Here is a 14280-nt window from a genome sequence, read left to right on the forward strand (position 1 = left end):
TAGAATTTAAATGATAATGAGAATCATAATTTTGGTAATGGTAATGAGTTTAAGTATGACTCATTTTGTTTCGTAATAAATAGGAATTAAAATAAAAATAAATAAATATATAATACACACAATATATATATATATTAAAATTTCATATTTAACACATAGACACATAACACAAAATAAATGGCGCATTCCAGATTTTCTATATCACTCTCTTTGAATGAAGATTTCACGTGTAATATATCGAAAGGTAGTGACTTTGCTGAGCTTATAATAAGGAGCAAATTGATTATATGGGACGAGGCACTGATGACGCACAAACACTATTTTGAAGCTTTGGACAAAATCATAAGGGATCTATTAAGGTTTGTCACACTGGGTAGTGCTGAAAATACATTTAGTAGAAAGACAATAGTTTTGGGCGATGATTTTAGACATACTCTTCCCATTATTTCAAAAGCAATTAGATCAGTAGTTGTCGAAGTCACTATTAATTCTTTCTACCTTTGGACGAATTGCAAGGTATTGAGGCTCACAAAGAACTTGAGACTACGGAGTTTAGCTTTAGAGGAAGATAGACATAGGGTTGATTGGTTTTCAAAAAGGATTGCAAACATTAGAGATGAAATTGCAGGGGTTGTATACAACAGGTTGTTTGAGATCGATATTCCGACAAAGTTTTTTTTTTGAAGTGTGGACCCAATCACAGTGTAACTATAGTGGAAAGCACATTCCCAAGCACGAGATATGTCATGCTTGATGAGTCGCACCTAGAAGGCCAAACGATATTCTCTCCGACTTTAGATGTCGTTGATCAAATTAATCAGTATATATGCGACATGAACACTGTACTGCAGAATGACAGACATATATAAGTTGTGATTTTTTGTGTAAGACAGAATCAGACAGTGAAAATCTATAAGAAGTAAACACTCCTGAATTCCTAAATAGTTTGAGATTGTCTGGAATCCCTAATCATTCATTGATATTAAAGGTTGGTGCACATGTTATGTTATTGCGGAACATAGACCACTCTCTTGGTCTTTGCAACAGTACGCATCTCATTGTCACAAGATTGTCATTCACATTGTCGAAGCAAGAATAGTTAATGGGACATATGAAGGAAATAAAAATTCTTATCCCCTGAATGTGTCTCACTTCTTCTGATACGAGATTGCCCTTCAAGTTCCAGTGTAAACAATTCCATTGATGCTTGCATATGCCATGACTATCAACAAAAGCTAGGGCCAAACACTAACTCATGTTGGGTTATTGCTCAAAAAGTTGGTGTTTAATCACAATCAATTGTACTGGTTTTTTCCTGAGTCACCCATCCTAATGGTATGAAGGTGTTAGCTCTAGACGATGATGGACAAGATTTTGTTCCTACTACCAATGTCGTCTACAAAGAGGTTTTCAATAATGTGTAGTTTGAATATTATGTTTTTTTCAAAGAGTACATTTGCCCAAGTTATACAAATCCTAAAAGCTGATATATAAAATCTCCAAAGTTTCAACACCGGATGCTTACATCTACACATTAGCTATTAATTTTGCAATTATTTGGTCGAATTCAAGCAAAGATAACATCACAAAACATAATCGGTTCAAACCATCTTTTCAATTGCACTATATAATATTTGATGTTATAATTTATATAATTATATATCAATCAAAATATTCTTAAAATATTATAGTAAATCCATTCTGTGTATCACACGGGTGAAGATACTAGTTTATTTAAAAGTTACAAATTTATATCACCCAACCATTATAAAAAAGAAAAAGAAAAAAAAACCATATTTGGATAATGACAGACGTGCCAATGTCTTGACGGATATATGACAGTGTTTTGGATAGGCGTTTTGAGGAAAGAGTTTTCTTTTCCCAAAACGCCTTTATCTATTAAATTTTTTTTTCGCATAATTGAGGAGCCTTTTCAGCTCCTCAAGCCTTCTGCCCATCCAATTTTCGGACAGACAAAAATTAGCAAAATTAATTGGAGCCTCAAGGCTCTTTTATATAGGAACCTCAAGGCTCCAACTCGGCAACTCCACTTTCCCAACGATATGGGAGAAGTGGAAGATAAGGGCGTGCAGCTCCACCTATTTTTTTGTTTTGTTTTGTTTTGTTTTAATTATTTATAATGATAATAATAATTTTAATTATTATTATTATGAAATATATGTATAGTATTTCATGTCATTTTAATTGTTAACCGCTAATATTAAATAACTAATTTTATCAAATAATTTTTTACAATCTGATGATATAATTCGCTAGTTAAATTCGCTAACATTATCCTCTATCCGCTAACCACTAACCGTTAATTGTCAAACAAGACTAATTATAAGTTCAAAATGGGCGATCAAGTGAGTGAAACATGATTTTTGTTCGATTCTTATTTAACACCTTATTGGTCCAATTTCTTCATTATCCAAAAAAATTGACAATAACATTCGCAATAAGAATACAAATTATAAAATAATTGTATCATTCGTTATACGGAGGTATTAAATAAAAATATTCATAAACGTCATGATTAAGTTTATGTATAAGATTTTATGTCCAATATTTAATAATAATAGTAATAATAATAATAATAATAATAATAACAAAAATCCATATTCATAGAACCAAAAGTTCAAAATGTGCAAAACCGATTTTAAAAGGCTTTGCTTACTCTCTCTCGACTCTCGAGTCTTCACTACTGGAGTTTCAACCCATTAAAAACCTCATCTTTTTTTTTTTCCTTTCTTTCTTGCCCATTTTTTTCTTTTCTGTAACGGCGATGGAGAGGCGGCAACAGCAGCAACAGCAACAGCAGCACTGGGGAGTGAGAATCCCGTCGTATCTTCAGCCTCAATCGCACCAGAATTCTCCCCCGCAGCAGCGGAGCAGCTTGCCGGAGATTTACGCGAACCCGCCCGACGTTCATGGGCTCGAATCAGTTCTGTCCAATCTGCGCGTGTCGTCGGATTACGGGCTCCGTCGATACCACCCTCTGACGGCGCCGGCTGTGGGTCCCACGTGGGGCGGCGGCGGCGGCGCTGACGTGTCCCCCGGGTTGCGATCGGACCCTGGGGCTGGGTACCAAGTGATCAGTGGCAATGGTGACGTGGAGGGTTTGATGATGATGAGGAGTAGGGCCCACAGTCGGAATGTTGGGGATTTCTTGAGCTTTGGTGGGCCCCACCACCAAAATCTGAATGTGGGCCCGGCCAGGAGCTGGCCCACTACAGCTGCGGATAGCGGCGCCGGCGCCGGCGGACGGAATCTCGGTGACGCCGCCGCCGCCCAGCCATGGCTGTGGTATGGCGGCAGAGGAGGAGAGCCTGTGAGGTTAAGAGGCAGTGAAATGGTTTATCATGAGCAGGACCCTTTCTTGCTCTGCAAGAAACCATTGCCAGGAAACCCCACTCTCCCATTCCCTAATTTGAACCAAAATTCTGCACAATCTATGGATGGTTCAATGCCCAGAAATCTCAGCTTTTTGAACAACAAGGATGAAATTCATCAGGGAGCCTTGAATCTTGAGGATATTAGAGGAAAGATAGTTTCTTTAGCAAAGGATCAAAATGGGTGCAGAATATTGCAGGATAATCTCGTTTTCTTCGACAACGAAGGAACCGAGATTGTGCTGTCTGAGGTTATAGAATACGTGGGCGATTTGATGAAGAACCAATCTGGGTGTTACCTTATTCAGAAGCTTTTCTCAGTGTGCAGTGAAGAACAAAGAACTAATATTATTTTAGCTGTAACTAAGAAACCGTTTCAGCTCGTTGCCATTTGCCTCAACCCCTTTGGGTATGGTTAATTCTAAATTTTAATTTTGAAATATATAATATGTTTGCCTCCAGAACAATAAACTGATTTTGTGTGTGTGTTTAAGGGCCCGAGCAATGCAGAAATTGTTGGAAGATCTTAGTTCGCCGCAGCAAAGATCCTTAGTAATTGCTGCTTTATGCCCTGGTGCTGTTACATTGGCCTCTGACCCCAATGGCCACCTTGTGATTCTTTACTGCTTGAAAAATTTCTCCTTTGAATACAACAAGGTAACGGCTAATAGCTCTCTTTATCAGATGCTGCTAAATGTTGATGAAACTTATGCTTTTATATATTGTTTTTTGTTTATAGCCATATGTTGGGTGACAAAAATGTTGAATTCGTTTGATGTCCAGTTAAATTGTATACTCTGTAATTGTTAGTTATGTTTGTCACCTCTAACCGTTATATTTCACAGTGCTTAGTTGCTTAGTTGATTATGTAAAACCTAATAGTATGAAAATATGGGAACGGTAAAAAGTACTCTGTATTTAAGTTAGGATTTACGTGCAGTTAAAATTCAACGTTCCTTCAAGCTTGTTAACGTATCAATTCACTCCGTATCTATTTATGAATTGAATGAGACACTCTTCACCCCTCTTTTGAAGTTCTTCTGTTTCATACTCTTCTTACTACAGGATTGAGCGAAGTCTATATACAACCCATTTATCACATTTCAACTGTTTTCCTCTAGAATGAGGCACGGTTCATTTTCTGTTACCATCAAGAACTGGATTGATAGGCACCATTTCAATTGTTCCATTCTATAACGCCATTTTATGGGTGCTGCAAATTGTGTCTCTTCTATACTGACATTTAACACTTCATTTGGCATAGAAAGTTGTCTTGGATAACATCCTAGAGTTTGAGCCCCACCCCACCCTCTTTTTTGTTTTGTTTTGTTTTTTTTTTTTGTTTTTTAATTTTAAAACCATGATTTGGCCCAAATTTGTTCATACTCAGACACATGAAAGTTGTAGATCTTTCTCTTTGCTTTCAATAGAATCGTGAATAGCATCAATCCAACTTTGTATGAAAAAGATATATCCAAATTACTGAAATATGTGAAGGTTGTCGAAAAGTTGTAGATTTGCATAATTTGTTTGCCATTGAATTTTGGGCCTCCATTTGGACTCATTGAATAGTGTAATTAATTAATTTTGGCTATAGTATATCCACCACACCAATAAAAGAGTTTCCTCCAAATTGGGCTATGTTTGGCATAACCCATATCCTCATCGGCTCATCACAAGTTATCGAGACTTAGGGATAATTAAAAAGTTTTCTGTAGGACCCAGTCCCGAGGCCTTTGCTTCATTTCCCGCAGTCACATTGAATTCTCCCTGACATTTCTTCTCATCTTAGGATGCATTTCATATGTGGTGACTGGTGAAGGTCTTCTTGCATCATGTTATGACCATAAATACCAAATTTATGATACCTTGCCATATTTACTTCATCTAGACCCATCACCTATGCACCTCAGTACCTCACTATAAGGTGTTGGTCTAATAGCTCTCTCTGCTCTTAGTGAATACACATACACCCCCCACCCCTCTTCCCCCGGCCTTTCTATCCTATTTTACTTGTCTGGTTTCTCTTCCCGAGGACCGAGCTTTTAAAATATATTTCTTAAAATTTTGAAATTTCCATTCTTGAATCAAGTAATGCTTTTCATATAGTTTCTTAATATCTATTTCTGATTGTCAACTAATAAATTTATTAGTGTCAAAAAACATAAAGATCAATCAAATTGGCTCACAAAATAGTGGCTAAGGCACATTACTCGAGACAAATGTAGTAAGTACAAAGGATTGATTATGGGAATCTGCACCTTCATGCAGATTCTATGGCCAATTGAGAAATCTTGGTCAATTAACATTCCAATTGATGCTCTCAATGAAAAAGACTATTTGGTTCATGTTGAATGTAATCCTAGTCCTAGTAGGATTTTAGCGATGGGCCAAGCACAAATGTATAGCATGTGTATATAAATAGGACAAGATTATAAGTCAAAAACTCTCTTGCTAGCGTTAAATAATTTGTGCTCACCTGGCATTGATAAAGAGTTTTGTGTGTGTTCTTTTAGTGAATTAATGGACATAAATATCCTAACCAAAACTTAACAATCAGACTAATTTTGTCCGTTTTGTCAATAGTCAAGAGACCAACACTATTTGATTTTAAAGTCAAGGGGAAAAAGTGAAATTGTCACTATAGTTGAGGGACGAAAAACAAAAATAGTTCATATAGTTTAGTATTGCATTTTGTGAATAATCTATTATCTGCTTCATATGAGTTATGAATTATTGGTTTAAATAAGATAATAATTCCCGACATTTAGAAGCTATATTATTCAAATTGGTATCTGAATTATCTAAATATCTAATTTAATAAGATTTGCCATATGGGCACGTTATTCTTGTTAGATACCCCTACTTTTACATCTGGTTCCCGAGTCCATTGCATCTTTTACTTGAAAAGAGATCTCTATTAAATACTCTATAGGTTCTCGCACAATTAGCAGTCTGACAAAACTATATTTGGCAGCATCTTATCAATGAAATCGCAAAGAACTGCTTTGGGATTGCAACCAATAGAAACGGGTGCTGTGTGCTGCAGTCGTGTATAGAAAATGCTTGTGGAGAAGCAAGGGAGAGTCTGGTAAACGAGATAATAGCAAATGCTGTGCAGCTATCAGAAAATCCCTACGGGTTTGCTTCTGAAACCTTTGTTTATCCTTACTTTCTGGGTCAATCACTGAATAACATGCTTCTCGTTATCTTTCACAATGCCCAGCAACTATGTCGTGCAACATCTGCTGGGACAAAATATACCAGGAGTGGAAGACAATCTGCTGGGGCGGCTCGAAGGGAAGTTTGATTCTCTCGCACGCAACAAATACGCTAGTAATGTTGTCGAGAAATTCTTTGTCAAATCGGGAGAGCAGTCTACTAAAATTATCAAGGAGTTGATCTCAAGCCCAAATCTTTCGATGCTTCTAGTGGATCCTTTTGGGAACTATGTCATTCAGAAGGCATTGAAAGTAGCAAAGGTAAGCTTATTAAGTCATCTTTTTCGTAGCAGATTATGAAATACAGTGGTTGGTCTAATGAACTCTAAAACCAAACAATGAGAATTTTCCAAAAGGCATTATTAGAGCCTTTTTAACTAACTTCTTTTCTTTTTTATTATTATTAACCTTAGCCTTAGCTTTTTATCATTTAGTTTTTCTTTCTTCGGCCCATTGGAATGAGCTTAGGTCTAAGATTTCTTGGTTACAAATAGGTTTCCACTTGACTCTACAACACTTTTGATTAGTGGCCTCATTTTACACAGGTGTTCCTTCTCCCTGCATCAAGAATAATAATTGCAAATAGCGATATTCCTAATTTATTGAAATTAGGATGGGTTCTGCCTAAATAAGTTCTTTTTATTACACTTGTCATAACTATAGTGGATGGGTGCTGATATTTATCTGAAATCTTCTGAAGTTTCATGTGTTGAACCATTGAAGTACTCATTATGATATCTAATATTCAAACTTTCATGAGATTAATGTCTCATTTTACAAACTAACTTTCCCTTTCACCAAGAGCATGCCTCATGTTTCTTTGCGATGAATTTCTGGGAGGTTCTTGTTGCAGAACATGGCAATTTATATTGTGAACCCTGGTCCAATATACAGAATTTGACTTCAAAGTACAGATTCATGTTCATAATACACTGAATTATATAGCTGAGGAATCATAAACACAGAATTCATGTTCATTATATCGTGTTTATGTGTATGTGTATTATGAACATGGATTATGTGCATTATGAACATGAATTCTGTACCTTATGAAGTCAAATCCTGTGTATTGGACGCATTGTGCCATTGTGGACCCTGGTCCACGATATAACGATTGGTAGAACATGTGGCGGTATTTTCAACCCTAAAACGGACTAGAAGAAAGATGACACCATTCCCTTTTTCTTCCCTCAACAATTCATACGTTCTTTTAGGAAAGAATTGTATAGGGAACACATGCATCAACTCTATCTCGTGAATGTCTTGTTTAACCTGGTTTCTTGATCATTAACCCGTGTTTCTTGTTCTGCACATGTAGGGCGAGGTCTTCAACGCACTCATTGATCTGATCATGGTTAACGCACCCTCCATGCAAAGTAATATCTATGGGAAAATGATCCTCGCTTGTTTGAGTAGGGGCGGTAGGGATATACATGCAGGCAGCAACATTCTCTATTCTAAGTAGCATGCATGGGTTCGTGCGTTATTGATCTGTCGGTATGTAAACTGTAGCGCTGTGTTCTGTTGTTTGTGTTTTTGACTGAATTTAGCACACTAGAAAGAAAGGGATTTGGGAAGATGCATGGCGAAAGATTTGGCGCCGCAGAAGCATCATAGAATGTATTTTTTTTTTTTTGTTGGGATTTTTTTGTATAATTTGCTTTTGTTTATTTTTGTTGATGGCTGGATGGCTGGCTATTTGAGATAGGGCATGTAATAGTTTTTCTTGACTGCCACTCAATAAATGCTTTCAGCTCTCATCCTGTATAAATCATAGCCTCTATCTAGTCTTCATCACAAGGTTTCTTCATTCTTTACTTTGATTAACCTTAAGCTGGCAGTTGTTTATCTGGTGAAAGTATGCTCTGAATTCTTTTTTTTTTTTTTTGAGTGATGAGGAAAACTCGTGCCACTATTTGGGAGAGTGTCTCGGGTAAATTTGCTTTGTCAGCAAAAGACAACAAATCATACTATTGATCAGAGTTGACCTTTCATTTTGAGTTCTAGTCCAAAATAACATTTTGCAATTTATAGATTATGTATATAATATGTTAATTGTATTAGATCATGTAAGTTATTCATTGAATTAAAGAGCTCAATTGACCTATTTTGATGAGTTTGAAGGCGGTTAGGTGTTTGACATGTAATTTATTTATTGAATTAAAGAGCTCAATTGATCAATTTTGATGAGTTTGAAGATGGTTAGGATCAAACACTTATTGTTGTGTTAAAAGTTAGAGGCTAACTGGCTTTATTGCCACATTTGCGAGAGACAAGGTGCTCTGGACAACTATATAGTTATTTGCTCAATAAATTATGTCAACCGCAATCGTGATGTCATCAAACTATAAGGTATTTGACCTTTTTTTGTGTTTTTTTTTTTTTTTTTTTTATAAAACTAAGCATTACCAACATATAGGCGATTCAAATACATATATAATGCATTATATTTTCACGTACAAATGTACAATATTATAAATTTTTTTATAAATTTCGTATGGTCATATATCTTCTCTTTAGGGGTCCTTTTTTATGGTTTCTTCTCTTTGTTATTAATAGAAGTGGTTAGGAAAACGACATGTGCCAATTTTTATCCCAACTAGCTTTCCTTTAACTTTTTTTTTCTTTTTTTCTTTTTTTTTTGCCTACAAGGAGCACATTCCAACCCCCACTACATACAAGAAGCACATCCCAATTCCGATCAAATCATTGCTATGCCATTAGAAGCAAATTTTAAGTGAAGCTTTTCATCCACTAAACCAATATCCTGCGTAGCCTTCCTTAACTTTACATATTCAATCGTCGCCAGCACTTTTAACTTTCAGAATTCTTAGGTTTAACCTCTCTAGAAATATAGCCACCTTAAAATCAATGAAATAGTGTCCTATTACTTTTTGAGGTCCTACTCAATGACTCGACATAAACACGATTAGTTTCAGTGTGAAGAGTTCTGCTGATTGAGGAAACATGTAGTCCAGGGTTTCTACCGTCGGACACAGTGACTAGTCTCCTCGTTGCATTGTAGGCACCTCTATTGGGTGGGACAGCTGGCCTGGAGATTTAAGACTGCGCCATCTCAAAGTTAAGGATCGAACCTTTGACCTTTGGTTAAGGATTGTTTGTCCTTTTTGAAGATTAAATAAACTAATGTTCATTAAAATGTCATATCAATCATATGTAATATATATGGGTATGGCTTTTTGGTCTCCCTAATATAATTATCAAATGCAAATAGAATTGCTGTGTGTTATATAGGAGATTAGAAACAATTTCACAATCATTTTAGGTCACGGAAATTACCCATCACCTAAGTACGTCAACTCCCCCACCCTCACGTAGCTTTCTTGGCCAACCATCATGGATTTTTAAAAAAAAAAAAAATTATAAATACAATTAACAACCAAATATCTTCCTTGCAAGTAATTAATATTATCAGCAAATCAAAACTAGTAACGCAGTATTATCCACCATTTGCTATTTGCCTATTTGTTAAGCCTTTCGACATCTCAAGTTTGAAAGTTGATGACCAAAATGGTGAAATCCTAATAGTCAATAGACCAAAACCGGTATTAACTCTATAATTATAAGAATATGTCAAAAATAAGGCGCAACCCAACCAAGTTAATTGGACTATTGATTTGGTAACTAAAAATCTAAAAGTTGCAAGTTCAACTTTGAATGGGAACAGTTTATTAGCCTAATTTAGGTTGATTTACCTCATTGTAATCCTCAACTCTATCAGCTAAAATCACAATGTCAAATTTATTAGGCCTTCCCCATTTTAGTAGAATTTACACGATTTTTAAGAAGAAACTTGCAAACATGGAGGAAAGAAGGTGGGGAGCATTTCATTACTCCATTCAAATATATGGTTTTTTTTTCAGACTTCGTGGGACTCACCAAATTAATGCTACAAGCTATTGACATGTGTGAAGATCAATTTTTTTTTTTTAAGGTAAACGTAGTTATTCCATTGATTCATAACATAAAATGTTTACATCAACGATCAATGAAATGGTAAACCATTCCTTACAGTCAGACATAGAAACAACTTTTCTAACTATGTTATAGAAAACTTGAATCGCAAACTGTTTCATAACTAGGAAGCTATGTTCCTTCAAGGAGCTTAAAGTTTCATCAAAGATCTGGGTCTTCGTCATTATTCTTTTTTGCTCGCCCAGGATAAGATCAACACTTGCCGAAATCAAACTAAACGATTTATGCTAATGATAATGAAAAGCTCGTGAAAGTAACGAGAGGAAAAAAACCCGTGAAAGTAACGAGAGGAAAAAAGTCCGTGAAAGTAACAAGAGGAAAACACAAAAATAGAGAAAATAAAAAGTGGTAAAAAGTGTGAAGATCAAAATTAGTGCCCAACCTGGCACGTGACATGCACGCGCTTTTTTATTTATTTTTTTCGATTTCAGACTTTTCATTTGTTTTTCCTTTTTTTTTCCTCATTTTTCTTCTCTCCTCTCTCTTATTTGGCAACCTAAAAACTTACCATTGAGGATAGCGAGTGCATATATTCAAAAAAGAAAATTAATCAAACTATTGACCTGGTAATCACAGAGTAACAAGTTTGACTTTCAAAGAAAATCGGTTAAAAATGTATTAATTAAAAATATAAAAGAAGAAAGTAAAAGAAGTGGAAATACCCCACAAAATTATTTGTAGCTTTAATATAGTGGTACGTTTTACAATAAGATCATCTCTGCTCTGCTCTGCTTCCTTTTAGTTGTACGTTCATTCAGTCTGACACCCAGTGCACGCACACACCTTCCGCACGCTTTTCTGTCTCTGCACTTCACACTCTAGAGAGAGAGAGAGAGAGAGAGAGAGAGAGAGTCTTCGTTTCGGGATCTTCTCTGCCTTGTTACAGTTATGGAGAGAAAACAGGGCTTATTTTCGGCGTTCAAAGAGGAGTTAGTTAGAGCCCGGCCTCGGGGCCGACGCCCCTCGCCGTCCGCTTCCGAAATAATCCGGCGCCGGCGTCCCGGCGGCGAGACATTGTCGCCGCTGATGGAGGGTCCGGATCCGAGCGGGTCGGACTGCAAGAGCGAAAAGTGGGGGAACTGGATATTCCGGCCGCCGTCCGGTTCCGGCTCCGACCTGAGACTCCTCCTCGGCATCTTAGGCGCGCCGCTCGCCCCCGTGCATGTCACCAACAACGACCCTTTGCCGCATCTCACCATCAAACACACCCCAATCGTCAGTCTCTGTCTCTCCCCCCACCTTTATTCCCACTATATATTTTCTTGTTTCTTGATTCAAAATTTCTATCTTTATTCACTTCACTAGGGTAAATGAGTAAATCCCATGTTTCTTGATTACAAATTTCTATCTTTATTCACTTTAGTAGGGTAAAATGGTAAATCCCATCTTGTTATGTTATCTTGGTAAACCAGTCTAAGTTGTTCATAAGTCGAACTTGTAATTTTGTGGTTACCAGACCCGGTTGCACCACTTTACTATATTTGAATTATCTGGTTTGATTGTACTGGTTAACTATGCATGCTTTATGAGGCATTTGGAGCTCAAATATTGATTAGTTGAAGTAATTAACTCTGTAATATGCTAATATGGGAGTTATTGATAGTGACAATTGGCAAACCTAGTTAAAACTTTGAAGTTATATTCCTAAATTTAATGAAGGAATTTAGTTAATGACACTGTTTTCAAATAATTAACAAAATTTAGTTAAAGGGTATGTTAATCTTCATAGAAAAGGAACAAGCATTAGACACTTTGGTGTAAAGCATGGATAGAGTATAGATAGTGATTAGGGAGAATAATTTCATTAAAGGGTATATTAGTCTTCCCAAGAAAGGAACAAAGACAGTTTTTTTTTTCTTTGAGTATAGATATAGATTAACTTGGATTGAAGCAAATTCAAAGCTATGCTTGCAGTAAAATGGATTTCTTGTAGCTATTTTTAAGGTACGGTAATGTAGTTTGTAGATATGCTGTCAGTTCTTGTGGTTGAGCGGGTTTTCAGTGTTATTTAATAATGTAGTTTGGTATGAGGTTTCTGTGATTCTGTCGTTTATTAGAGTTTCAGTTATCTGCAATGGTGGTCCTGGGTTAGGTTTCGGTCTTTTTTTTGTTTGGTGAAGTATTGTTTTGTTTGGATTCTTCGAACTCAATGCCGTGCCTGCAGGAAACGTCGTCAGCTCAGTACATCTTGCAGCAGTATATGGCGGCTTCTGGAGGCCAGAAGCTTCAGGGTATCGCCAATGCATACGCGATGGGCAAGCTGAAGATGTTGGCCTCAGATCTCGAGACAGCCACCAAGGTTATAAAGAACAGGAACTCTTCGAAAACGCCTGATTCTGGTGGTTTTGTGCTCTGGCAAATGAATCCCGACATGTGGTACATTGAGCTTGCGCTTGGTAGCAATGAAGTTCACGCTGGCTCTAACGGTAGCCTCGTTTGGAGGCATACCCCTTGGCTTGGCACACACGCTGCAAAGGGTCCCGTCAGACCCTTGCGACGTGCGCTTCAGGTGATAGATAGTCTTTGTGCATTCATCAATCCCGGGGAGTTTGTGGTTGTGGAAATATTAATTAAGGCCTCGGTTTTGCTTGTAGGGACTGGACCCGAGAACTACTGTCAACATGTTTGCCAATGCAAAATGCACGGGTGAAAAGAAGATCAATGGCGAGGACTGTTTCGTTCTCAAACTCGCTGCTGATCCACACACATTGAAGGCCAGGAGCGAGGGGCCAGCAGAGATAGTAAGGCACGTTATCTTTGGCTATTTCAGCCAGAAAACAGGGCTTCTCGTGCACTTGGAAGACTCCCAGCTCACCCGAATCCAAACAAACGGAGGCAATGCGGTCTATTGGGAGACCACAATCAATTCATTTCTCGATGACTATAAACCCGTCGAGGGAATCGTGATCGCCCACTCAGGGCGATCAGTGGTAACCCTCTTCCGCTTTGGCGAAACAGCCACGAGCCACACGAAGACGAGGATGGAAGAAGCGTGGACCATCGAGGAAGTGGCGTTCAACGTCCCCGGCCTATCAGACGAGTGTTTCATTCCTCCCGCAGAGCTGAGATGCAGTTCCACCGGTGAAGCTTGCGAGCTCTCTCAAGGGGCGAGAACGAAGAACGCCTGCAAAGCTACAGTTTCTGCACTCGATAAATCGCACGGTGGCAAAATCAATAGTGTCACATTGGATGAATATTTGAGGTGAAGGTGATGATCATGGAAGTTTTTAAGTTTCTGTATCCCAATCTGGCAATCTGTACATAGTAACTCACAGGATTATTTAGAGATTACTTCTCCAAAACTTGATCGTTCCTTACTACATTTTGGTTTTTCAGTTTGTAATACTTCCCAGGATGAATTCCAATTGTAAGGCTGGCGATTTTGTATCTTCTATAATTCTGTAAAATTCTGCCCACTAGCATCCTCTGAACTGTTGTTTCTGTGAATAAAAAGTGGATTTAAATTTTGAATGGTTCTTATATATTGGATTGATTATTGTTGGTTTTACGGTTTTACCGGGTTGACCCAACATAAAGTCTAAGAGCACGAGCCAAAGATTTTCTTGCGAGAACAAGTATATAGAAAAAATGTTGTATTAAAAATATCATTGATTTCAAAGTATCAATGTTGTTAAAAGATGTGACTTGTTAGAATTTTTTATATAATTTCA

General features: G+C 37.2%; 2 protein-coding genes across 2 annotated transcripts; both read left to right on the forward strand.

Annotated features, from left to right (window-relative positions):
• The first annotated feature begins 3896 nt into the window (after nt 1-3896).
• LOC116027596 (pumilio homolog 12-like) lies at nt 3897-8410 on the forward strand. Its single transcript, XM_031269300.1, has 4 exons — nt 3897-4049; nt 6370-6533; nt 6619-6874; nt 7932-8410. Exons 1-4 carry the CDS (start codon nt 3897-3899, stop codon nt 8076-8078), a joined length of 720 nt encoding a protein of 239 aa, XP_031125160.1. The 3' UTR covers nt 8079-8410.
• Nucleotides 8411-11350: 2940 nt separating this feature from the next.
• On the forward strand, nt 11351-14076 carry LOC116026856. Its single transcript, XM_031268277.1, has 3 exons — nt 11351-11824; nt 12774-13118; nt 13204-14076. Exons 1-3 carry the CDS (start codon nt 11498-11500, stop codon nt 13813-13815), a joined length of 1284 nt encoding a protein of 427 aa, XP_031124137.1. The 5' UTR covers nt 11351-11497; the 3' UTR covers nt 13816-14076.
• Nucleotides 14077-14280: the final 204 nt, after the last annotated feature.

The sequence above is a fragment of the Ipomoea triloba genome, chromosome 8, assembly GCF_003576645.1.
Source record: "Ipomoea triloba cultivar NCNSP0323 chromosome 8, ASM357664v1".
Classification (NCBI taxonomy): Eukaryota; Viridiplantae; Streptophyta; class Magnoliopsida; order Solanales; family Convolvulaceae; genus Ipomoea; species Ipomoea triloba.